The 24368-nt window shown below is 53.1% G+C and overlaps 1 protein-coding gene across 2 annotated transcripts in view; it reads left to right on the top strand.

Annotated features, from left to right (window-relative positions):
* Positions 1–24368, top strand: part of pdcd7 (programmed cell death 7) — a 34413-nt gene that overhangs the window by 4746 nt on the left and 5299 nt on the right. Inside the window, exons 2-3 of one of the 2 annotated variants that reach the window (XM_038813397.1) lie at positions 3976–4114; positions 23305–23541. In XM_038813397.1, coding sequence (XP_038669325.1) covers positions 3976–4114; positions 23305–23541 — 376 coding nt within the window. Of the gene's footprint in view, positions 1–3975; positions 4115–23304; positions 23542–24368 lie in introns of those variants that run through there. The other variant, XM_038813398.1, reaches the window with a different exon arrangement.

Raw genomic sequence — 24368 nt, 5'->3', positions numbered from 1 at the left:
GTTTTGGGAAAATTAATGGGATTGAAGGCGGACAAATCTCCAGGGCCAGATAATCTTTACCCCAGAGTTCTTGGTTTAGCTGGGCTGGTTTAGCACACTGGGCTAAATCGCTGGCTTTTAAAGCAGGCCAGCAACACTGTTCAATTCCCGTACCAGCCTCCCCGAACAGGCGCCGGAATGTGGCGACTAGGGGCTTTTCACAGTAACTTCATTGAAGCCTACTCGTGACAATAAGTGATTTTCATTCATTTGAGGAGTGGCTCTAGAAATAATAGATCGTTTGGTAATTTTCTAAAATTCTTTGGACTCTGGCATGGTTCCTACAGTTTGGAGGGTAGCTGATATAAGCCTGCTATTCAAAAAGGAAGGTAGCGTGAAAACAGGGAACTGGTGTATATTGAGAGAGGTTGATACTGAGCAAGACCTTGGTGTCTCTTGCGCCAGTCCCTGAAAGTATGTGCGCAAGTACAGCAGGCAGTAAAAAAGGCAATGGTATGTTGGCCTTCATAGCGAAAGGATTTGAGTATAGAGAGGTTTTACTCCAATTGTATAGAGCGTTGGTGAGGCCAGGTCTGGAATATTGTGTGCAGTTTTGGTGTCCTTATCTGAGGAAGGATGTTCTTGCAATGGAGGGAGTGCAGCGAAGGTTTACCAGGCATTCCTGGGATGGCAGGACTGTCATATAAGGAGAGACTAAATCAATTAGGATTATATTCATTGGAGTTTCCAAGAGCGAGAGGGGATCTCATAGAAACATATAAAATTCTAACAGGATTAGACAGGGTAGAGTCTGAAAGAATGTTCCCAATGGTGGGAAAGTCCAGAACTAGGGGTCATAGTTTGAGGATAAGAGTGAGGAGAAAGTTCTCCAACCTGAGAGCGGTGAATCTGTGGAATTCTCTACCACTAAAGTAGTTGAGGCCAAAACGTTGTGTGATTCCAAGAAGGAATTAGGTATAGCTCTTGGGGATCAAGGGATATTGGGGGGGGGATCAGGGTATTGAATTTGATGATCTACCATGATCATGATGAATGGTGGAGCAGGCTTGAAGGGCCGAATAGCCTCCTCCTCTATTTTCTATGTATATCATAGTTTTGAAGTAAAATAAAAATTCAACGGATTGATGAATTATCAGGTAACAGTTTTAACTTTGCAATCCACCGTAGGCTTTTTAAGAGACTTTTTCGATCGTTTGTGTTCTCATCCTCATACACAATTTGTTTATAGAAGCCACAAGGATGGTTGGTGTGGTAAATGATAATGTGCAGTAGGTAATTAAGGATTTGATGGGGGAATTTAGCAAGTTGATGAAGTGTTAGCTGCAAAGAAATTTTTTTTTTTTTTTTTAAACGAAAGTTGGAAAACATACCTGTTAATTCAGTAAACCATAAATAGAGGTGTGGAATTTGCAATAAACCTCCTTGGATTAATTAATGGTAGAGATAGAGGGCATGATCTTCCGCCATGCTCGGTTGGAAAAGCATCTCGTTGCGGTACAGTGTGGCTGGTGAAAGCTGGGAGACCCTACTCCCGGGATCCACCCAACTCGCAACACCTTGTGAAATTCAAGGTTCTCCTGCCATGAGCCACTTTTTGGCAAATCTGCATTTAAAAAAAAAATAAATTTAGTGTACCCAATAATTTTTCCAATTAAGGGGCAATTTAGCATTTGTTTTTGGGTTGTGGGGGCGAAACCCACGCAGACATGGGGAGAATGTGCAAACTCCACACGGACAGTGACCCAGAGCCGGGATCGAACCTGGGACCTTAGCGCCGTGAGGCGGTTGTGCTAATCACTAGGCCACCGTGCTGCCCGCAAATCTGCATTTTAGAGCGAGGCAGTAAGCCTTACTCTAACGTGCAGATTTCCAAGGTACCTGAGGCTTTGGGATTCAATCCCTTTGCCTCGGGACCTTGGGCGAGCGCCGTTCAGCACAGGTCTCCACAAACGGGGACCAGATGGAATGGCACTCGTGGAGGTCTCCAAGGGGATTGGTTGCCCCCAGCTGCATGCCCTTTGGGCTGGATGGTGCCCTGGCACTGCTGGTGCCACCTGTGTACCCTGGCAGTGCCAGCCTGGCACCCTAGCAGTGCCACCTGGATTCCATCCTGGCATTGTCAAGGTGCCCAGGTGGCACTGCCAGCTAGCAGGGGCAGTGGCAAGCTGGCATTTTTTGCACCTGTGTGATTGGTCCAGGGTTGCCCACTGTGGGTGCTGGGGGGGAGGCCCGGGTTTTTTTTTTGTGGGCCTCGAAGATTGGGACGCCATTTTATCTCGTTACAGCAGGCAGTTCCGGCGAGCAGAGCTCTCCGTTGTACAAAGCAGGGCTATGAGCGGCCTCAGCCGAGTGTTTCCCATTTAGGCCCCCTATTCAATGCTTTAATAGTGTTGACTAGCCACATGTTACTCGTCACTGCAAGAGTCGGGAAACACACGGCTAAACACGCTTGCTAGGGAACTTTGTTCCCAGAGCTTTTACAGCACAGAAAGAGGACCTTCAGCCCTTCGTGTCCATCAAGCATGTATCTACACTACTCCCATTTTCCAGCACTTGGCCCCGTAGGCTTGTGTGCTATGGAATTTCAAGTCCTCATCTAAATATTTAAGTATTGTGAGGGTTCCCACCTCCAGCACCCTTTCAGGCAGTGAGTTCTAGATTCCCATCACCCTCTGGTGAAAAAGCTTTTACTCACATCTCCTATAAACGTCCTGCCCTTTATTTCAAATCTATGCCCCTTGGTTATTGATTCCCCTCCTAAGGGGAAAAGTTCCTTCATATCCACCCTAGCTACTCCCCTCAATTTTATACACCTCAATCAGGCTTCTCTCCTCCAAGGAAAATAACCTCAGCCTAACTGAAACACTCCAGCCCAAGCAACATCCTGGTGAACCTCTTCTGCACCCTCTCTTGGGCCATCTCTTCCTTCCTATAGTGTGATGTGGAGATGCCGGCGTTGGACTGGGGTGAGCACAGTAAGAAGTCTTACAACACCAGGTTAAAGTCCAACAGGTTTGTTTCAAACACGAGCTTTCGGAGCACGGCTCCTTCTTCAGGTGAATGGAAAGGCTTGTTCCCTTTCCAAGGAACAAGCCTTTCCATTCACCTGAAGAAGGAGCCGTGCTCCGAAAGCTCGTGTTTGAAACAAACCTGTTGGACTTTAACCTGGTGTTGTAAGACTTCTTACTGTTCCTATAGTGTGGTGAATTGAACTGCACACAGTATTCTAGCTATGGCCTAACTGGTGTTTTATACAGCTCAATCATAATCTCCCTGCTCTTATAATAAATGCCTCCGTTAATAACTTAATAACCCATATACCTTTCTAACCACCTCATCTACTTGTCCTGCTGTCTTCAGGGATCATGTACATGCACCCAAGGCCCATCTGGTCTTCTGGACTTCCTCGTGTCCTACTGTTCATTGTGTATTCCACTTGCCTTGTAAGTGATCCCAAAATGCATCACTTCACACTTTTCAGGTTTAAGTTCCATTTGTCACAGTTCTGTCCATCTAACCAGCCATGGAACCATAGAATTCCTACATTGCAGAAGGAGGCCACTTGGCACATTAAGCTGCAGTGATCCTGTGAAGGAGTGCCCTACCAAGGCCCACTCGCCACCGTATTCACACAATACCATCTAACCTGCACATCTTTGGACTGTGGGAAGAAACTGGAGCACCCGAAGGAGGAAACCCACGCAGACACGCAGAGGAAATGCACTCCATGCAGAAACCCATGGTCGGAATTGAAACCTGGTCCCTGGCACTGTGAGGGAGCAGTGCTAACCACCGTGCCATCTATATCGTCCTGTAATCTAAGGCTTTCCTCCTCATGATGTCATCATAATGCAGGTAGTTTTGAGAAAGAATAGGCATTCCCTGTTTCATCTTGTTTAATGTTTTGATTTGCACCCTCTGGACTTTGAACGTTTTTTTGTTCAGAGCAAAATTTTTTGTGTTTTTTGGTTATAGGAACGTGAACTGAAAGCTGCAGCAGACAGTGTGTTGTCAGAGGTTCGGAAAAAACAGGCAGATGCAAAACGACTAACAGATATCCTGCGGGCACTGGAGAAGCTGCGGAAACTGAGGAAGGAAGCTGCAGCCAGAAAAGGTGTGTGGGGGAGGCAGGGGTATAGTGGCATTGTCACTGGACTAGTCATCCAAAGACCTAGGTTACTATTCTGGGGACCCAAGTTCGAATCCCACCACGGCAGATGGTGAAATAATACAAAAAATCTGGAATTAAAGTCTAATGATGATCATGAACCCATTGTTGATTGTTGTCAAAGCCCATTGGTTCACTAATAAGAACTAGGAGCAGGAGTAGGCCATCTGGCCCCTCGAGCCTGTTCCGCCATTCAATTAGATCATGGCTGATCTTTTGTGGACTCAGCTCCACTTTCCGGCCCGAACACCATAACCCTTAATCCCTTTATTCTTCAAAAAACTATCTATCTTTACCTTAAAAACATGTAATGAAGGAGCCTCAACTGCTTCACTGGGCAAGGAATTCCATAGATTCACAACCCTTTGGGTGAAGAAGTTCCTCCTAAACTCAGTCCTAAATCTACTTCCCCTTATTTTGAGGCTATGTCCCCTAGTTCTGCTGTCACCCGCCAGTGGAAACAACCTGCCCGCATCTATCCTATCTATTCCCTTCATAATTTTAAATGTTTCTATAAGATCCCCCCTCATCCTTCTAAATTCCAACGAGTACAGTCCCAGTCTACTCAACCTCTCCTCATAATCCAACCCCTTCAGCTCTGGGATTAACCTAGTGAATCTCCTCTGCACACCCTCCAGCGTCAGTACATCCTTTCTCAAGTAAGGAGATCAAAACTGAACACAATACTCCAGGTGTGGCCGCACTAACACCTTATACAATTGCAACATAACCTCCCTAGTCTTAAACTCCATCCCCCTAGCAACGAAGGACAAAATTCCATTTGCCTTCTAAATCACCTGTTGCACTTGTAAACCAACCTTCTGTGACTCATGCACTAGCACACCCAAGTCTCTCTGAACAGCGGCATGCTTTAATATTTTATCGTTTAAATAATAATCCCGTTTGCTGTTATTCCTACCAAAATGGATAACCTCACATTTGTCAACATTGTATTCCATCTGCCAGACCCTAGCCCATTCACATAACCTATCCAAATCCCTCTGCAGACTTCCAGTATCCTCTGCACTTTTCGCTTTACCACTCATCTTAGTGTCATCTGCAAACTTGGACACATTGCCCTTGGTCCCCAACTCCAAATCATCTATGTCAATTGTGGGCCCAACACGGATCCCTGAGGGACACCACTAGCTACTGATTGCCAACCAGAGACACACCCATTTATCCCAACTCTTTGCTTTCTATTAATTAACCAATCCTCTATCCATGCTACTACTTTACCCTTAATGCCATGCATCTTTATCTTATGCAGCAACCTTTTGTGTGGCACCTTGTCAAAGGCTTTCTGGAAATCCAGATATACCACATCCATCGGCTCCCCGTTATCTACTGCACTGGTAATGTCCTCAAAAAATTCCACTAAATTAGTTAGGCATGACCTGCCCTTTACGAACCCATGCTGCGTCTGCCCAATGGGACAATTTCTAGCCAGATGCCTCGCAATTTCTTCCTTGATGATAGATTCCAGCATCTTCCCTACTACCGAAGTTAAGCTCACTGGCCTATAATTTCCTGCTTTCTGCCTACCTCCTTTTTTAAACAGTGGCGTCACGTTTGCTAATTTCCAATCCACCGGGACCACCCCAGAGTCTAGTGAATTTCGGTAAATTATCACTAGTGCATCTGCAATTTCCCTAGCCATCTCTTTTAGCACTCTGGGATGCATTCCATCAGGGCCAGGAGACTTGTCTACCTTTAGCCCCATTAGCTTGCCCATCACTCCCTCCTTAGTGATAATAATAATGTCCTTTAGGGAAGGAAAACCTCCATCCTTACCTGAACATGAAAGTAAGCATTTTTTCCTTCAGTTATACAGGGCATTGGTGAAACCACATCTTGAATACTGTGCAGTTTTGGTCTTGTTTAAGGAAAGATGTAAATTCATTTGAGGCAGTTTAGAGGAGGTTTACTAGATTTCTTTTTTAAATAATTTTTATTGAAAGAGTTTTTCCATACAGACATTTACCCCTACTAATTTTTAAATTATTTACAACACAATCCCTCTAGGCAAATGTCCCTCCCTCGCCCGCCCTCTCGCGCGCACCAGTCCTCCCCCCCCCCCCCCCAGGCAACCTTAACAAACAAGGCAGCCTACAGTTTCAGACATGAGCAGCGAGCAGACTTGCCCGCGTTACAGTCGTGCATGTCCCCCCACGACCCTTGCTGCCCCCCCCCCGGGTTGCTGCTGCCACGACCCCGAACGTCTATCTCTGATCTAAAAAGTCAAGGAAAGGTTGCCACCGCCTGGCGAATCCCTGTACCGACCCTCTCAGGGCAAATTTGATCCTTTCTAGCTGAATATAGCTAGCCATATCGTTAATCCAAGTTTCAACACTTGGAGGCCTCGCGTCCTTCCATTGAATTAATATCCTTCGTCGAGCCACTAGGGACGCAAAGGCCAGTATTCCGGCCTCCCTAGCCTCCTGTACCCCCGGTTCTACCCCGACCCCAAAGATCGCAAGCCCCCATCCTGGTTTGACCCTGGACCCCACCACCTTTGACACCGTCCTTGCCACCCCCTTCCAGAACCCTTCCAGCACCGGACATGCCCAGAACATATGCACATGGTTCGCTGGGCTTCCCAGACATCTGACACACCTGTCCTCACCCCCAAAGAACCGGCTCATCCTTGTCCCCGTCATGTGAGCTCTATGCAGCACCTTAAATTGAATGAGGCTCAGTCTCGCACACGAGGAGGAAGAGTTGACCTTCTCCAGTGCATCCGCCCACGTCCCGTCTTCTATCTGCTCTCCCAGCTCCCCTTCCCACTTGGCTTTCAGCTCCTCCCCTGATGCTGCTTCCGCCTCCTGCATTATCTTGTAGATGTCTGATATCTTCCCCCCTCCGACCCAGACCCCCGAGAGCACCCTATCACTCGCCCCCTTACTGGGGAGCAGGGGAAACCCCTCCACCTGCCGCCTAGCAAATGCCTTCACTTGTAAATATCTGAACATGTTTCCCGGGGGGAGCTCAAACTTCTCCTCCAGCCCTCCCAGGTTCGCAAACCTCCCCTCTATAAACAGGTCCTTCAGCTGCCGTATGCCCACCCTGTACCAGCTCTGAAATCCCCCGTCGATGTTCCCCGGGATGAATCTATGGTTCCCTCTTATTGGCGCCGCCAACAGACCTCCCATTTCCCCCCTATGTCGCCTCCACTGCCCCCATATCTTGAGGGTGGCCGCCACCACCGGGCTCGTGGTGTACCTCGTGGGGGGGAGCGGCCATGGTGCCGTTACTAGGGCCCCCAGGCTTGTGTTGCCACAGGACGCCCTCTCCATTCGTTTCCAAGCTGCCCCCTCCCCTTCCATCATCCACTTGCGCACCATTGACACATTTGCCGCCCAGTAGTACCCCGAGAGATTGGGCAGTGCCAGCCCTCCACTGTCCCTACTCCGCTCCAAAAAGACTCTCCTCACCCTTGGGGTGCCATGCGCCCACACGTAGCTCATGATGCTACTCGTCACCTTTTTGAAGAAGGCCCTAGGGAGGAAGATGGGCAAGCACTGAAATAAAAACAAGAACCTTGGGAGGACCGTCATTTTGATTGACTGCACCCTCCCCGCCAGCGACAACGGTACCATGTCCCACCTCTTAAATTCCTCCTCCATCTGTTCCACCAGCCTGGAAAAGTTCAACTTGTGGAGGGTCCCCCAGTTCCTTGCCACCTGCACCCCTAAGTACCTAAAGCTCTTTCCTGCTCGCTTGAAGGGGAGTCTCCCAATACCCTCTCCCTGGTCCCCCGGGTGTATCACAAAAACCTCGCTTTTGCCCAAATTTAGTTTGTACCCCGAAAAGTCCCCAAACTCTGCTAATAGTTCCATTATCTCCGGCATTCCCCCTTCTGGGTCTGCCACGTACAGCAGTAGATCATCCGCATACAGCGATACTCGATGTTCCTCCCCTCCCCATGTCAGTCCTCTCCACCCCCCTGAACCCCTCAGTGCCATCGCCAACGGTTCAATCGCCAGTGCGAAAAGTAGGGGGGATAGGGGACATCCCTGCCTGGTCCCTCGGTGGAGCCCGAAATACTCCGACCTCCTCCCGTTTGTCACTACACTCGCCGTCGGGGCCGAGTAGAGCAACTTCACCCACTTAATAAACCCTTCCCCAAACCGTTCCAACGTCTCCCACAGGTGCTCCCACTCCACCCTATCGAATGCCTTTCTCCGCGTCCAGCGCTACCACTATCTCAGCCTCCCCCTCCACTGCCGGCATCATAATTACATTCAGCAATCTCCGCACGTTCGTGTTGAGCTGCCGCCCCTTCACGAACCCCGTCTGGTCCTCATGGATTACCCCTGGCACACAATCCTCTATTCTAGCTGCCAGGATCTTTGCCAGCAACTTGGCATCCACGTTCAGAAGCGAGATAGGCCTGTAGGACCCGCACTGCACGGGGTCTTTATCCCGCTTCAATATCAGGGAGATCAGAGCCTGCGACATTGTCGGGGGCAGAACCCCCCCCTCTCGCGCCTCATTAAAGGCTCGTACCAGTACCGGTCCCACCAAGTCCACATTTTTCTTATAGAATTCCACCGGGAACCCATCTGGCCCCGGCGCCTTCCCCGCTTGCATCTGACCTATTCCCTTGACTAGCTCCTCTAGCCCTATTGGCGCCCCCAGCCCTTCTACCAGCCCCTCCTGGACCCTTGGGAACCTCAATTTGTTTAGGAAGTCCTCCATTCCCCCTCTCCTCGTCGGCGGCTCAGACCGATACAACTCCTTGTAAAAATCCCTGAAGACCCCGTTCACTTCTTGCCCCTTCTGCACTACCTTCCCGCCCCTCTCCTTCACTCCCCCAATCTCCCTAGCCGCATCTCGTTTGCGAAGCTGGTGTGCCAGCATCCTGCTCGCCTTTTCCCCATACTCATAGACCGCGCCCTGTGCCCTTCTCCACTGCGTCTCTGCCTTCCTGGTGGTCAGCAGGTCGAACTTGACCTGCAGGCTGCGCCGTTCTCCCAGCAGCCCCTCCTCTGGTGCCTCCGCATATCTCCTATCCACTTCCAATAGCTCCCCCACCAGCCTCTCCCTCTCCTGCCTCTCCTTTCTTTCTCTGTGCGCCCTTATGGAGATCAGCTCTCCCCTGATCACTGCCTTCAGGGCCTCCCAGACCATCCCCACCTGCACCTCACCCGTGTCATTCAAGTCCAGATAGCTCTCAATGCTCTTCCGGACCCTTTTACACACCTCGTCGTCCGCTAACAGCCCCACATCCAGCCGCCACAGCGGGCGCTGGTCCCGCGCCTCCCCCATTTCCACATCCACCCAATGCGGTGCATGATCAGAGATCGCAATGGCCGAGTACTCAGCTTCCCGTACCCTCGGGATCAGCCCCCTGCTCAACACGAAGAAATGATTCTGGAGTACACTCTATGGACGTGGGAGAAAAAGGAATACTCCCTCGCCCTCGGCCTACCAAACCTCCATGGGTCTACTCCTCCCATCTGCTCCATGTACCCCCTCAGCACTTCTGCCGCTGCCGGCCTCCTATTGGTCCTTGAGCTCGATCTGTCTAGCCCGGGGTCCAGCACTGTGTTAAAGTCCCCCCCCATGATCAAGCCCCCTGCCTCCAGTCCCGGAATGAGGCCCAATAGGCGCCTCATAAAACCCGCGTCATCCCAGTTCGGGGCATATACGTTGACCATCACCACTTTCTCCCCCTGCAGCTTACCCTTCACCATCACATACCTACCCTCCTTATCCGCCACCACCTCCTCCGCCACGAACGACACCCTCTTTCCCACCAGAATCGCCACCCCCCGGTTCTTTGCGTCCAATCCAGAGTGGAACACCTGTCCCACCCACCCCCTTCTCAGGCGAACCTGGTCCACTACCTTCAAATGGGTCTCCTGTAACATTGCTACATCAGCCTTCAGTCCCTTCAGGTGTGAGAATACCCTTGATCTCTTGACCGGCCCATTCAACCCCCTCACGTTCCAAGTGATCAGCCGGGTCGCGGGACGACCCGCCCCCTTCCCCTGCCGATTAGCCATGTCCTGTTCCCTGCTCGCCCCGGGTCGACCCTCCCCTTCTGACCCGCTCCCCATGGCGATGTCCCCCTCCCCCCACCTCTCCAGTCCTCCACTTCCCGTTTCTGGTCTTTTCAGCAGCAACCCGGTGTCCCTCCCTAACCCCCCTCCCCCCCCCCCCCCAGGCTAGGACCCCTCCTAGCCGCGATGTACCCTCCATCGTACTCCCGTAAGTCAGCTGGTTCACGCTGACCCGGCTGCTCCTGCCACACTCCGACTCCCCCCGGCTCGGGGGGGGGGCCTCCCCCCCCTTGCCACTCCTCCCTGGCCCCGCTCCAGCGCGGGAAAGGTCGCCATTGCTAGCCACGCCCCGCACTCCTCCCCTCCCCCCTCCTCTGCCCCGCGCGCGGGAAAACAGAGGAAAGCCCGCGCTTTCGCCCTGCCACACCCCACCCCGCCATCTTCAGTTCCACCCCCGTCCCCGTCCATGCCTGTAAAAGAACCCCCCCTAGGGGCCCATATCCCCGATCTGCTCTCCCCCCCCCGTCCCACCTCCCCAACTTAACATTATAAATAACAGATAGACAACAAATAACAATGTACTTAACAGTCGCCCTCTACCAAACACCATAAATAACCATAAATAACCATGAATAACCACAATAACAATAACTAAGGGAAGTTGGCAAAGGGGGAAAAAACATCAGAAGAAAAACCACAGCAAGAGTTCAAAATCCAAACAAAGAATTCAGCTGAAAGTACCCGAGCGGCTACGGCCGCCAAGTATCCCCTGGGTCTAATTCGAGTCCAGTTTCTCTTCCTGTACAAAGGCCCACGCCTCCTCTGGGGACTCAAAATAGTGGTGTTGGTTCCTGTAGGTGACCCACAAGCGCGCTGGCTGCAGCATTCCGAACCTGATCCGTTTTGCATGTAGCACCGCCTTCGTCCGGTTGTACCGGGCCCGCCGCTTTGCCACCTCCGCACTCCAGTCCTGGTAGACCCTCACCGTCGAATTCTCCCACTTGCTGCTCCTTTCCCTCTTGGCCCACTCCAGCACTCTCTCACGGTCGCTGAGTCGCTGGAACCGCACCAGCACCGCCCTCGGGGGCTCATTTGCTCTTGGCCTCCTAGCCATGACCCTGTAGGCCTCTTCCAGCTCCAGGGGCGAAGGGACGGCCCCTGCCCCCATCAGGGAGCTCAGCATTTCTGCTACATATCCCGGGAGGTCTGACCCCTCCAGGCCTTCTGCCAGGCCCAAGATCCTCAGGTTCTTCCGCCTCATTCGGGTATCCAGCTCCTCAAAACGGCTCTGCCATTTCAGGTGGAGTGCCTCGTGCACCTCTACCTTTCCCACGAGGACCGTGGCCTCCTCCTCCCTCACAGTCATCTCCTGTTGCAGCTCCCGAATCGACGCCTCTTGGGTCGCCTGGGCTCCCATCAGCCTGGTGGTCGTCGCATTCATTGACTCCAAGAGCTCCATTTTCAGCTCCGTAAAGAAGCGCAGGAGAGCGGCCTGCTGCTCCTCCGCCCATTTCCTCCATTCCTCGGGTGCGCCACCGGCCGCCATTTTGGTCTTCTTCCCCCGCTTTTTTTTGGGAGCTGCTGTTGCTTTCTTTACCACCCCACTCCGGGTACCGACCATAAAGTTGGTCTGGTTCTCTTCAGGGAGCCTTCCCCCACCGGGATTTGTCCTTACAGCGCCGTTGGGGCCCTCCAATCGGCCCGAAAACACCTTTGTAGCAGGAGCAGCCAAACGTGCGACTTAGCTGGTCATAGCCGCAACCGGAAGTCGGAGGTTTACTAGATTGATAAATGAAGCGGAATGTCTTATGAGGAAAGGTTAGACGAACTGGACTTGTTTAAAGAGTGACGGTGATTTGATTAAAAAACATAAAATGTATTGTCATGGTGAACATGGAGAGGAGGTTTCCTCTTGTGGGTGGATCCAGAACTAGGGGGCACTATTTAAAATTAGGGGTTGCCCTTTTATCACAGACATGAGGAGAATTCTGAGTGCTGCACGACTTTGGAACACTGCCTCAGAAGGCAGTGGAAACAGTCATTGAATATTTTTAAGGCAGGGGTAGATAGTTTCTTGATAGGCAAGGGAAGAAAAAGTTATCGGGGATAGATGGGAATGTGGGATTCGAAACACAAACTTTATCAGCCATGATCGTATTGAATGGTGGAGCAGGTTTGAGGGGCCAAATGGCCTAGTTCTCCTATTTCCTATGTTTGTATAAAGCACTGCTGTTCACAACATAAAAAGTCATAGTTCAGCCATCTATTTGTGCTGGTTGTTTGCTAAAACAATCCAGAACTAACCCGACTGCTCTCGGCATTGTCCCTTATTTTGTTCTTTCAAATGTTTATCTGCTGTCCTCTTAAAAGATGCTCTCTGCCTCAACCACTCCATTTGACTTTTTGACAGGTCATTTCCCAGAGAATGTTATCACCTTGCACTCATATTCACACAAAAGGTTGCAGCGTAGCGTTTTTAAAAAAAAGATTTTTTTTTTTAGAATACCCAATTATTTTTTTTCCAATTAACGGGCAATTTAGCGTGGCCAATTCACCTACCCAGCGCATCTTTTGGGTTGTGGGGATGAGACCCAAGCAGATATGGGGAGAATGCGCAAACTCCACACGGACAGTGACCCAGGGCTGGGATCGAACGCCTTGAGTCAGCAGTGCTAAGTACTGTACCACTGTGCCGCCCTGCAGCGTAGAGTTTTACAATGTTTTACTGAATCCTGGTTAAAACATGTATTAAGTCACAATACTGTAAGATTATAGTTTGGTAAGTTGATCTCAGCAATAACTAGCCAATTTCACAAGTTATCCTTTCACTTTTCTGCAAACATGGTACTAAATATATACAAACATAAGTACTGATATTTTCACAAGGATGCAAATAGCTTTCAATTGTTGGAATGGCAAAATGACTGTACCCCAGAGAACACAAGTTACACCTGTGTCCTTCGAATGTTGTGCACTTGCATTGGAATGTTTAACTCCAGTGCATCTTAAAAACAAATGCATAATGTACATAAGTGCACACCAGTGTTCAGAAGTGAGACGAGACGATTTAGCACGTAAAACCTCACCCTGCAAGCATATTCATTTTCCTGTTGTACTATTCACTTGCATTTTGCACACAATAATAGGCCTCATTAATCCTGTTTCTTCCGAAGACCTTGTAGAACATAGACTGTAGCGGACCCCTGTACATGTAGTCTATAGCCTTACTATAGGTAGACTATAGTCTACAGCATGGTAGCATTGTGGTTAGCACAATTGCCTCACAGCCCCAGGGTCCCAGGTTCGATTCCGGCTTGGGTTACTGTCTGTGTGGAGTCTGCACATCCTCCCCGTGTGTGCGTGGGTTTCCTCCGGGTACTCCGGTTTCCTCCCACAGTCCAAAGATGTGCAGGTTGGGTGGATTGGCCATGATAAATTGCCCTTAGTGCCCAAAATTCTATGATCTATGATTAACTAAGGACAAAAGTTCGGCACAACATCGTGGGCCGAAGGGCCTGTTCTGTGCTGTATTTCTCTATCTCTATCTTTTAACCCCTTGCCTACCAGATAGGTGTCTAGTTAACAGAACAAGTTCACACCACTTGTTCATTAAATTAAAATTCATCCTGCAAACATTTGAATGAATTAAAATTTTAAAAAATATATTCTATATGGAAAAATATAATTCAAAACAATTTTTTTCGCTTTTGGAAGTAAATGTAATGTATGATTGGTAATATTTGTCTACAGCTGGTTTTCGACTTGCAAAGTTAAGAGCCTACAGTATTTTGAAAAAGCCAGATCTTTTGTTTGATGCGGCATTTAGTTCATGTGATTTTATGCAACATGTAAAGATGAACACAATCTCTGTAGATAGACTAATAATTGCAAAATGTGCTGATCTGTTTTTGCACAAGTCCTGTGTTACGGATAAAAGTCCTGCGTTGCGGGTGAAAGTCCTGCGTTGCGGGTGAAAGTCCTGCGCTGCGGGTGAAAGCCCTGCGTTGCGGGTGAAAGCCCTGCGTTGCGGGTGAAAGCCCTGCGTTGCGGGTGAAAGCCCTGCGTTGCGGGTGAAAGCCCTGCGTTGCGGGTGAAAGCCCTGCGTTGCGGGTGAAAGCCCTGCGTTGCGGGTGAAAGCCCTGCGTTGCGGGTGAAAGCCCTGCGCTGCGGGTGAAAGCCCTGCGTTGCGGGTGAAAGCCCTGCGCTGCGGGTGAAAGCCCGGTCCTGCGCTGCGGGTGAAAGCCCGGTCCTGCGCTGCGGGTGAAAGCCCGGTCCTGCGCTGCGGGTGAAAGTCCGGTCCTGCGCTGCGGGTGAAAGCCCGGTCCTGCGCTGCGGGTGAAAGCCCGGTCCTGCGCTGCGGGTGAAAGCCCGGTCCTGCGCTGCGGGTGAAAGCCCGGTCCTGCGCTGCGGGTGAAAGCCCGGTCCTGCGCTGCGGGTGAAAGCCCGGTCCTGCGCTGCGGGTGAAAGCCCGGTCCTGCGCTGCGGGTGAAAGCCCGGTCCTGCGCTGCGGGTGAAAGCCCGGTCCTGCGCTGCGGGTGAAAGCCCCGGTCCTGCGCTGCGGTGAAAGCCCGGTCCCTGCGCTGCGGGTGACAGCCCGGCCCTGCGCTGCGGGTGAAAGCCCGGCCCTGCGCTGCGGGTGACAGCCCGGCCCTGCGCTGCGGGTGACAGCCCGGCCCTGCGCTGCGGGTGACAGCCCGGCCCTGCGCTGCGGGTGACAGCCCGGCCCTGCGCTGCGGGTGACAGCCCGGCCCTGCGCTGCGGGTGACAGCCCGGCCCTGCGCTGCGGGTGACAGCCCGGCGTCTGCGCTGCGGGTGACAGCCCGGCCCTGCGCTGCGGGTGACAGCCCGGCGTCTGCGCTGCGGGTGACAGCCCTGCGTCTGCGCTGCGGGTGACAGCCCTGCGTCTGCGCTGCGGGTGACAGCCCTGCGTCTGCGCTGCGGGTGACAGCCCTGCGTCTGCGCTGCGGGTGACAGCCCTGCGTCTGCGCTGCGGGTGACAGCCCTGCGTCTGCGCTGCGGGTGACAGCCCTGCGTCTGCGCTGCGGGTGACAGCCCTGCGTCTGCGCTGCGGGTGACAGCCCTGCGTCTGCGCTGCGGGTGACAGCCCTGCGTCTGCGCTGCGGGTGACAGCCCTGCGTCTGCGCTGCGGGTGACAGCCCTGCGTCTGCGCTGCGGGTGACAGCCCTGCGTCTGCGCTGCGGGTGACAGCCCTGCGTCTGCGCTGCGGGTGACAGCCCTGCGTCTGCGCTGCGGGTGACAGCCCTGCGTCTGCGCTGCGGGTGACAGCCCTGCGTCTGCGCTGCGGGTGACAGCCCTGCGTCTGCGCTGCGGGTGACAGCCCTGCGTCTGCGCTGCGGGTGACAGCCCTGCGTCTGCGCTGCGGGTGACAGCCCTGCGTCTGCGCTGCGGGTGACAGCCCTGCGTCTGCGCTGCGGGTGACAGCCCTGCGTCTGCGCTGCGGGTGACAGCCCTGCGTCTGCGCTGCGGGTGACAGCCCTGCGTCTGCGCTGCGGGTGACAGCCCTGCGTCTGCGCTGCGGGTGACAGCCCTGCGTCTGCGCTGCGGGTGACAGCCCTGCGTCTGCGCTGCGGGTGACAGCCCTGCGTCTGCGCTGCGGGTGACAGCCCTGCGTCTGCGCTGCGGGTGACAGCCCTGCGTCTGCGCTGCGGGTGACAGCCCTGCGTCTGCGCTGCGGGTGACAGCCCTGCGTCTGCGCTGCGGGTGACAGCCCTGCGTCTGCGCTGCGGGTGACAGCCCTGCGTCTGCGCTGCGGGTGACAGCCCTGCGTCTGCGCTGCGGGTGACAGCCCTGCGTCTGCGCTGCGGGTGACAGCCCTGCGTCTGCGCTGCGGGTGACAGCCCTGCGTCTGCGCTGCGGGTGACAGCCCTGCGTCTGCGCTGCGGGTGACAGCCCTGCGTCTGCGCTGCGGGTGACAGCCCTGCGTCTGCGCTGCGGGTGACAGCCCTGCGTCTGCGCTGCGGGTGACAGCCCTGCGTCTGCGCTGCGGGTGACAGCCCTGCGTCTGCGCTGCGGGTGACAGCCCTGCGTCTGCGCTGCGGGTGACAGCCCTGCGTCTGCGCTGCGGGTGACAGCCCTGCGTCTGCGCTGCGGGTGACAGCCCTGCGTCTGCGCTGCGGTGACAGCCCTGCGTCTGCGCTGCGGGTGACAGCCCTGCGTCTGCGCTGCGGGTGACAGCCCTGCGTCTGCGCTGCGGGTGACAGCCCGGCGTCTGCGCTGCGGGTGACAGCCCGGCGTCTGCGCTGCCGGTGACAGCCCGGCGTCTGCGCTGCCGGTGACAGCCCGGCGTCTGCGCTGCCGGTGACAGCCCGGCGTCTGCGCTGCCGGTGACAGCCCGGCGTCTGCGCTGCCGGTGACAGCCCGGCGTCTGCGCTGCCGGTGACAGCCCGGCGTCTGCGCTGCCGGTGACAGCCCGGCGTCTGCGCTGCCGGTGACAGCCCGGCGTCTGCGCTGCCGGTGACAGCCGGCGTCTGCGCTGCGGTGACAGCCCGGTCGTGCGCTGCCGGTGACAGCCCGGCGTCTGCGCTGCCGGTGACAGCCCGGCGTCTGCGCTGCCGGTGACAGCCCGGCGTCTGCGCTGCCGGTGACAGCCCGGCGTCTGCGCTGCCGGTGACAGCCCGGCGTCTGCGCTGCCGGTGACAGCCCGGCGTCTGCGCTGCCGGTGACAGCCCGGCGTCTGCGCTGCTTATGAAAGTCACAGGACTCCTGTCTCCAACATCTGACCATCAATAATATATATAAGACTTCCGGTTGCGGCTATGACTAGCTAAGCCGCACATTTGGAAGCTCCTGCAACAAAGGTGTTTTTGGGCCAATTGGAGGGCCCCAACGGCGCTGAAAAAACGAATCCCGGTGGGGGAAGGTCCCCTGAGGAGAACTAGACCGATTTTATGGTCGGTACCCGGAGCGGAGCGGCAAGAAAAACGGCAGCAGCTCCCCAAAAAAAGCGGGGGAAGAAAATCAAAATGGCGGCCGGCGGTGCACCGGAGGAGTGGAAGAAATGGGCGGAGGAGCAGCAGGCCGCTCTCCTCCGTTTTTTCACGGAGATGAAAGTGGAACTCTTAGAGTCCATGAACGCGACGGCCACCAGGTTGGTGGGAGCCCAGGCGATCCAAGAGGCGTCGATTAAAGATCTGCAGCAGGAGATGGCCGCGAGGGAGGAGGAGGCCACAGTCATCGGGGCAAAGGTGGAGGCGCACGAGGCACTCCACACGAAGTGGCAGAGCCGCTTCGAGGAGCTGGACACTCGGATGAGGAGGAAAAATTTGAGGATCCTGGGCCTGGAAGAAGGCCTGGAGGGGTCGGATCTCCCGGGATATGTGGCGGAGATGTTGAGCTCCCTGATGGGGGAAGGGGCCGGTCCGGCGCCCCTGGAATTGGAAGAGGCATACCGGGTCATGGCCAGGAGGCCTAGGGCAAACGAGCCCCCGAGGGCGGTGCTGGTGCGGTTCCAGCGGCTAAGTGATCGAGAGAAAGTCCTGAGGTGGGCTAAAAGGGAGAAAAGCAGCAAGTGGCAGAACTCGACGGTAAGGGTGTACCAGGACTGGAGTGCGGAGGTGGCAAAGCGGCGGGCCCGGTACAACCGGACAAAGGCGGTGCTACACGCGAAAAAGATCAAATTTGGAATGTTGCAACCGGCGCGCTTGTGGGTCACCTACAAGGACCAACATCATTATTTCGAGTCCCCAGAGGAGGCCTGGACCTTTGTACAAGAGGAAAAGTTGGACACGAACTAAAACCTGGGAGCACCGGCGGTCGTAGCCGCCGGGGGACTCTTGATTGTGCAAGTGGCCCTTTTCTTTTTCAGGCCAGGTCGGAACTGGGTAACAGTTTCGTGGAGTGTTTGGGGTGTTTTTTCTCGAACGGTTGACTTTTCTGAATATTTGAAGGTTTCGAGTTGTTGGGTGTTTCTGTATATTTGTACTGTTGAAATCTCTATTGTGGGTCGTTGGCTTCTTATGGGGTGTTTTTTCCCGTTTCCAATTTCCCTTAGTTATTTACCCCTCCTACCCTTTTTCTTTGGGTGCTTGGGGGGGTTTTTTGGTTCTTTTTTTTCTTTTCGGGTTATGGTTATCTGCGGTTATTTATACTGTTTGATGGAGGGTGATGGTTGGGCACGCGGTTAGTTGATAGTTAGTTAATTATTTTGTTATTTAAGTATGTAGTTAAGTATTTATGTATTTAGTTGCCATTGGGTATTTGTATTTATAGCGTTAAGTTGGGGAGACGGGACGGGGGGGAGCGGGTTGATTATGCGGGTCTTTCTCGGGGGTTTTAAGGGGATCTTTCACGGGCGCAGATGGGGTGAACCGGGAGGAGTCGGAATGTGGCAGGAGCAGCCGGGTCAGCGGAGACCAGCTGACTCTCGGGAGTACGATGTGGGGTACATCGCGGCTAGGAGGGGTCCTAGCCAGGGGGGGGGGGGGGGGGGGGTGGGGAAGGGGAGGGGACTGGGGGGGGACACCGGGTTGCTGCTAGAAAGACCAGGGACGAGAAGGGGAGAGCCGGGGGGGGTGGGGGGGGGGCCATCGCTATGGGAAGCGGGTCAGAAAAGAAGGGATGACCCGGGGCGAGCAAGGGACAAGACATGGCTAATCGACAGGGAGTAGGGACGGGTCGCTCTGCGACCCGATTGATCACGTGGAACGTAAGGGGGCTGAATGGGCCGGTCAAAAGATCAAGGGTCTTCTCACACCTGAAGGGACTGAAGGCTGATGTAGCAATGCTGCAGGAGACTCATTTGAGGGTAGCAGATCAGGTCCGCCTGAGAAGGGGGTGGGTGGGACAGGTGTTCCACTCAGGCTTGGATATCAAGAACCGGGGGGTGGCGATTTTGGTGGGAAAGAGAGTGTCGTTTGTGGCGGCAGAGGTGGTGGCAGACAAGGAGGGCAGGTACGTGATGGTGAGGGGTAGGCTGCAGGGAGAGAGTGTGGTACTGGTAAATGTGTATGCCCCGAACTGGGACGACGCGGGTTTTATGAGGCGCCTGCTGGGCCTCATCCCGGGACTGGAGGCAGGGGGCCTGATCATGGGAGGGGACTTTAATACGGTGTTAGACCCTGGGCTGGATAGATCGAGTTCCAGGACGAATAGGAGGCCGGCAGCGGCAGAGGTGTTAAGGGGGTTCATGGAGCAGATGGGAGGGGTAGACCCATGGAGATTTGGTAGGCCTAGGGCGAGGGAGTATTCTTTTTTCTCCCACGTCCACAGAGTGTACTCTAGGATCGATTTTTTCGTATTGAACAGGGGGCTGATACCGAGAGTGCAGGACACGGAGTACTCGGCCATTGCGATATCGGACCATGCACCACATTGGGTGGACGTGGACATGGGGGAGGCGCGGGACCAACGCCCGTTGTGGCGCCTGGATGTAGGGCTGTTGGCGGACGAAGAGGTGTGCAGAAGGGTGAGAACGGGCATTGAGAACTATCTGGGTACGAATGACACAGGTGAGGTGCAGGTGGGGACGGTCTGGGAGGCCTTGAAAGCAGTGATTAGAGGAGAGCTGATCTCCATAAGGGCACACAGAGAGAGGAAGGAGAGGCAGGAAAGGGAGAGGCTGGTGGGGGAGCTCCTAGAAGTAGATAGGAAATATGCGGCGGCGCCAGAGGAGGGGCTATTAAGGGAGCGGCGTAGCTTGCAGGCCAGGTTCGACCTACTGACCACTAGGAAGGCGGAAATGCAGTGGAGAAGGGCGCAGGGTGCGGCGTATGAGTACGGGGAAAAGGCGAGCAGGATGCTGGCACACCAGCTTCGTAAGCGAGATGCAGCCAGAGAGATTGGGGGAGTGAGAGAGAGGGGTGGGGATGTAGTGCAGAAGGGGCAAGAGGTGAATAGGGTCTTTAGGGACTTCTATAGGGAATTGTATAGGTCTGAACCGCCGAAGAGGAGAGGGGGAATGAAGAACTTTCTCGACAAATTGGGGTTCCCAAAGGTACAGGAGGAGCTGGTGGAAGGGTTGGGGGCGCCGATAGAGCTGCAGGAGCTAATTAAAGGGATAGGCCAGATGCAGGCGGGGAAGGCGCCGGGGCCGGATGGGTTCCCGGTGGAGTTTTACAGGAAATTTGTGGACTTGGTGGGTCCAGTGCTGGTGCGAGCCTTCAATGAGGCGCGCGAGGGGGGGGTTCTGCCTCCAACAATGTCGCAGGCCCTGATCTCCTTGATTTTGAAGCGGGACAAGGACCCGGTCCAGTGCGGGTCCTACAGGCCTATCTCCCTCTTAAATGTAGATGCCAAGCTGTTAGCAAAGGTCCTGGCAACCAGGATAGAGGACTGTGTGCCAGGGGTAGTCCATGAAGACCAGACGGGGTTCGTGAAGGGACGCCAACTTAACACAAATGTTCGGAGATTGTTAAATGTGATTATGATGCCAGCAGTGGAAGGGGAGGCGGAGATAGTGGTAGCGCTGGACGCGGAGAAGGCATTTGACAGGGTGGAGTGGGAATACTTGTGGGAGACGTTGGAAAGGTTTGGGTTTGGGGAGGGATTTATCAAGTGGGTAAAACTGCTCTATTCAGCTCCGATGGCAAGTGTGGTAACAAACGGGAGGAGGTCAGAATATTTTGGGCTCCATCGAGGTACCAGGCAGGGATGTCCCCTATCTCCCTTACTCTTTGCATTAGCGATTGAGCCGTTGGCGATGGCACTGAGGGGTTCAGGGGGGTGGAGAGGACTGACAAGGGGAGGGGAGGAACATCGGGTCTCGCTCTATGCGGATGATTTGTTGTTGTATGTGGCAGACCCGGAGGGGGGAATGCCGGAGGTAATGGGGATACTAGCGGAGTTCGGGGACTTTTCGGGATATAAATTAAATCTGGGGAAAAGTGAGGTCTTTGTAATACACCCGGGAGACCAAGGGGAGGGAATTGGGAGGCTCCCCTTCAAAAGAGCAGTTAAAAGTTTTAGGTATTTGGGGGTGCAGGTGGCAAAGAACTGGGGGACCCTACACAAGTTGAACTTTTCCAGACTGGTGGAGCAGATGGAGGAGGAGTTTAAGAGGTGGGACATGGTGCCGCTGTCGCTAGCAGGGAGGGTGCAGTCAGTTAAAATGACGGTCCTCCCGAGGTTCTTGTTTTTGTTCCAGTGTCTGCCCATCTTCCTCCCCAGGGCCTTTTTCAAGAAGGTAACGAGTAGTATCATGGGGTATGTGTGGGCACATGGCACCCCGAGAGTTAGAAGGGTCTTTTTGGAGCGGAGTAGGGATAGTGGAGGGCTGGCGTTACCCAACCTTTCAGGATATTACTGGGCGGCAAATACATCGATGGTACGAAAGTGGATGATGGAAGGGGAGGGGGCAGCCTGGAAGCGCATGGAGAGGGCGTCCTGCGGCAACATAAGCTTAGGGGCACTGGTAACGGCACCATGGCCGCTCCCTCCCACGAGGTATACCACGAGCCCGGTGGTGGCGGCCACCCTCAAGATCTGGGGGCAGTGGAGGCGACACAGGGGGGAAGTGGGAGGTCTGATAGGGGCACCACTAAGAGGGAACCACAGATTTGCGCCGGGAAACACAGGAGGGGGATTCCAGAGCTGGCAGAGGGCGGGTATTAGACAACTGAGGGACTTGTTTATAGAGGGGAGGTTTGCGAGCCTGGGAGAGCTGGAGGAGAAATTTGGGCTCCCCCCGGGGAACACGTTCAGGTACCTCCAAGTGAAGGCATTTGCCAGACGACAGGTAGCGGGGTTCCCCGCGCTCCCCGACAGGGGGGTGAGTGATAGGGTGCTATCAGGGGTCTGGGTCGGGGAGGGGAAGATCTCGGACATCTATAAGATTATGCAGGAGGTGGAGGAGGTACCAGTAGAGGAGCTGAAAGATAAGTGGGAGTTAGAGCTGGGGGAACAGATAGAGGACGGGACATGGGCAGACGCCCTGGAGAGGGTTAACTCGTCGTCGTCATGTGCGCGACTAAGTCTCATTCAATTTAAGGTACTGCATAGAGCCCACATGACGGGGACAAGGATGAGTCGGTTTTTCGGGGGTGAAGACAGGTGTATTAGATGTTCGGGAAGCCCTGCGAATCATGCACATATGTTTTGGGCATGTCCGGCACTGGAGGAGTTCTGGAAGGGGGTGGCAGGGACGGTGTCGAGAGTGGTGGGGTCCAGGGTCAAGCCAGGATGGGGACTTGCGATCTTCGGGGTTGGGGTGGAACCGGGGGTACAGGAGGCGAGGGAGGCTGGAATATTAGCCTTTGCGTCCTTGGTGGCTCGGAGGAGGATCCTGATTCAGTGGAGGGACGAAAGGCCTCCGAGTGTTAACACCTGGTTAAACGACATGGCAAACTTTATCCAATTGGAAAGGATCAAATTCGCCCTGAGAGGGTCGGTGCAGGGGTTTTCCAGGCGATGGCAACCCTTCCTAGACCTCTTGGATCAGAGATAGAAACTGAGGCCATGACAGCAGCAACCCGGGAGGGGAGGGGAGGGCGGGAGGGGGGGAGGGGGGGGGGGGGGAGGGGGGAAAACGACGAAGGAAGTACGGTAGCGGCGGTGGCACGGGCAAGGCCTGCCCGAGGACGCTGCTAGAAATGATAAGTTGGTCTGACTGTCGGTTCGCCGGCGGGGGGGGAGGGGGGGGGATGCGCGGGTAGGGGGGGGGGGGGGGGGATTCTTTTTCTCTTTCTTGTTAAGTAGGGGGGTTTGACTTTGTGTTGTTATAATTTAAATGTAAATGTAGGGGGGGTTAAAATGTTTGTATTTTGAAAAATTCAATAAAAATTATTTAAAAAAAAAAAAAATGAAAGTCACAGTGAATTTTGAAGGTTTTAGCAAATAGAAACCTTGACCTGATTGAGTAACAAATTTGTTCTGATGTATTTTATCCTACTGCAAGATTGAAAGGGAAAGGTTTTTGGCAATCTTTGTAGAAATGTTGTTTTACACATTTGTTTCTTCTCTGTAACGTGGTGGAATAAACGCATAGACTTTGATAAATTCTGAATCTTAGAATATTGTGGTGCTAGATTACACTGTAATGATGTTAAAGATTGCAACGGTTTGCTAAGTAAAGGCTCAAGCTAACGAACCCTGTTTTCTGAAGATTTTGTAGCAGTTCATATAACTGTATAATGAAATCAACCTGATGACTCAAATGCTATGTGGTTTGTACAGGTGTTCAGCCTCCTCCTTCAGCCGATCAAACCTTTGAACATCATATTGAGAGGCTAAGAAAGTTAATTAAAAAGCGCAGTGAATTGTATGATGCAGAAGAAAGAGCCTTGAGAGTTATGCTGGAAGGAGAACAAGAAGAAGAAAGAAAAAGAGAAAATGAGAAAAAGCTGAAAAAAGAGAGAGAGAAACTAGAGAAACAGCAACGCGAAGTGGAATTGATGATGTTTGGAGAGCCAGGTATTTGTTTTTCGCGTTTCTGTTTTCCGCCCTAATATAAATAAATTCATATTATTAAAACAAACTGCATTATCATGTTAGTGAGCAAGTTAGACAATCGGTCCTTGTCTGACTGAGGAGCTAGTAACAGGACCAACGTAGGATTCTCCAACTGTAATGTTTCAGCTTGATGCCAGGTCATCCACCTGAAATGTTAACACTTTTTTTTCTCCACAGCTGCTGCCAGGCCTGCTGAATATTTTCTGCATTTTTTATTTTCATTTGTATCCCAACATCCATGGTATTTTGTTTTGCAAAGTTACTTGAAGTCTTTCTTCTGACTAACTTGGAAGGTTTTGTTATGACTTTTAAATATAGTTATAGATGAGATCAATAAAATAGAAACTTGCATTCAGATAGAACCTTCCATGACTTCAGGATGTCCCAAAGTGCTTTTTGTACTTTTGAAGTATGGTCACTGATATGGTACAAGATATACATTCAATATTAAAATATCATAAACAATGTTACACAGAATGTTTGATTCTGGAACCACTGTGTTACTTGCTACCACGCAGTATTTGTTTTACATAACTAATTATAGATCTCTCTTTAATAAATAAATGTTATTAAGATTTTCACAAAATATAAACAACAAAACAATATTAACAGAATAACCATTGTAAAAACCCAAGAACAACCCCCCCCCCCCCCACAAAAGCATCTACTAAATCGAAAACCAAAAAAAACAAACAACAGAAAGGAAAGAGATAACACACGCCACATCCCACAAACCCTTCAGCTCCTCCACCGAGGCCTCGTCTACCTCCAGCATTACACGGTATATA

Source organism: Scyliorhinus canicula, chromosome 12 (genome assembly GCF_902713615.1).
Source record: "Scyliorhinus canicula chromosome 12, sScyCan1.1, whole genome shotgun sequence".
NCBI classification, from domain to species: Eukaryota; Metazoa; Chordata; class Chondrichthyes; order Carcharhiniformes; family Scyliorhinidae; genus Scyliorhinus; species Scyliorhinus canicula.
The sequence above is the reverse complement of the archived record's forward strand: the minus strand, read 5'-3'. Positions and strand labels throughout refer to the sequence as shown.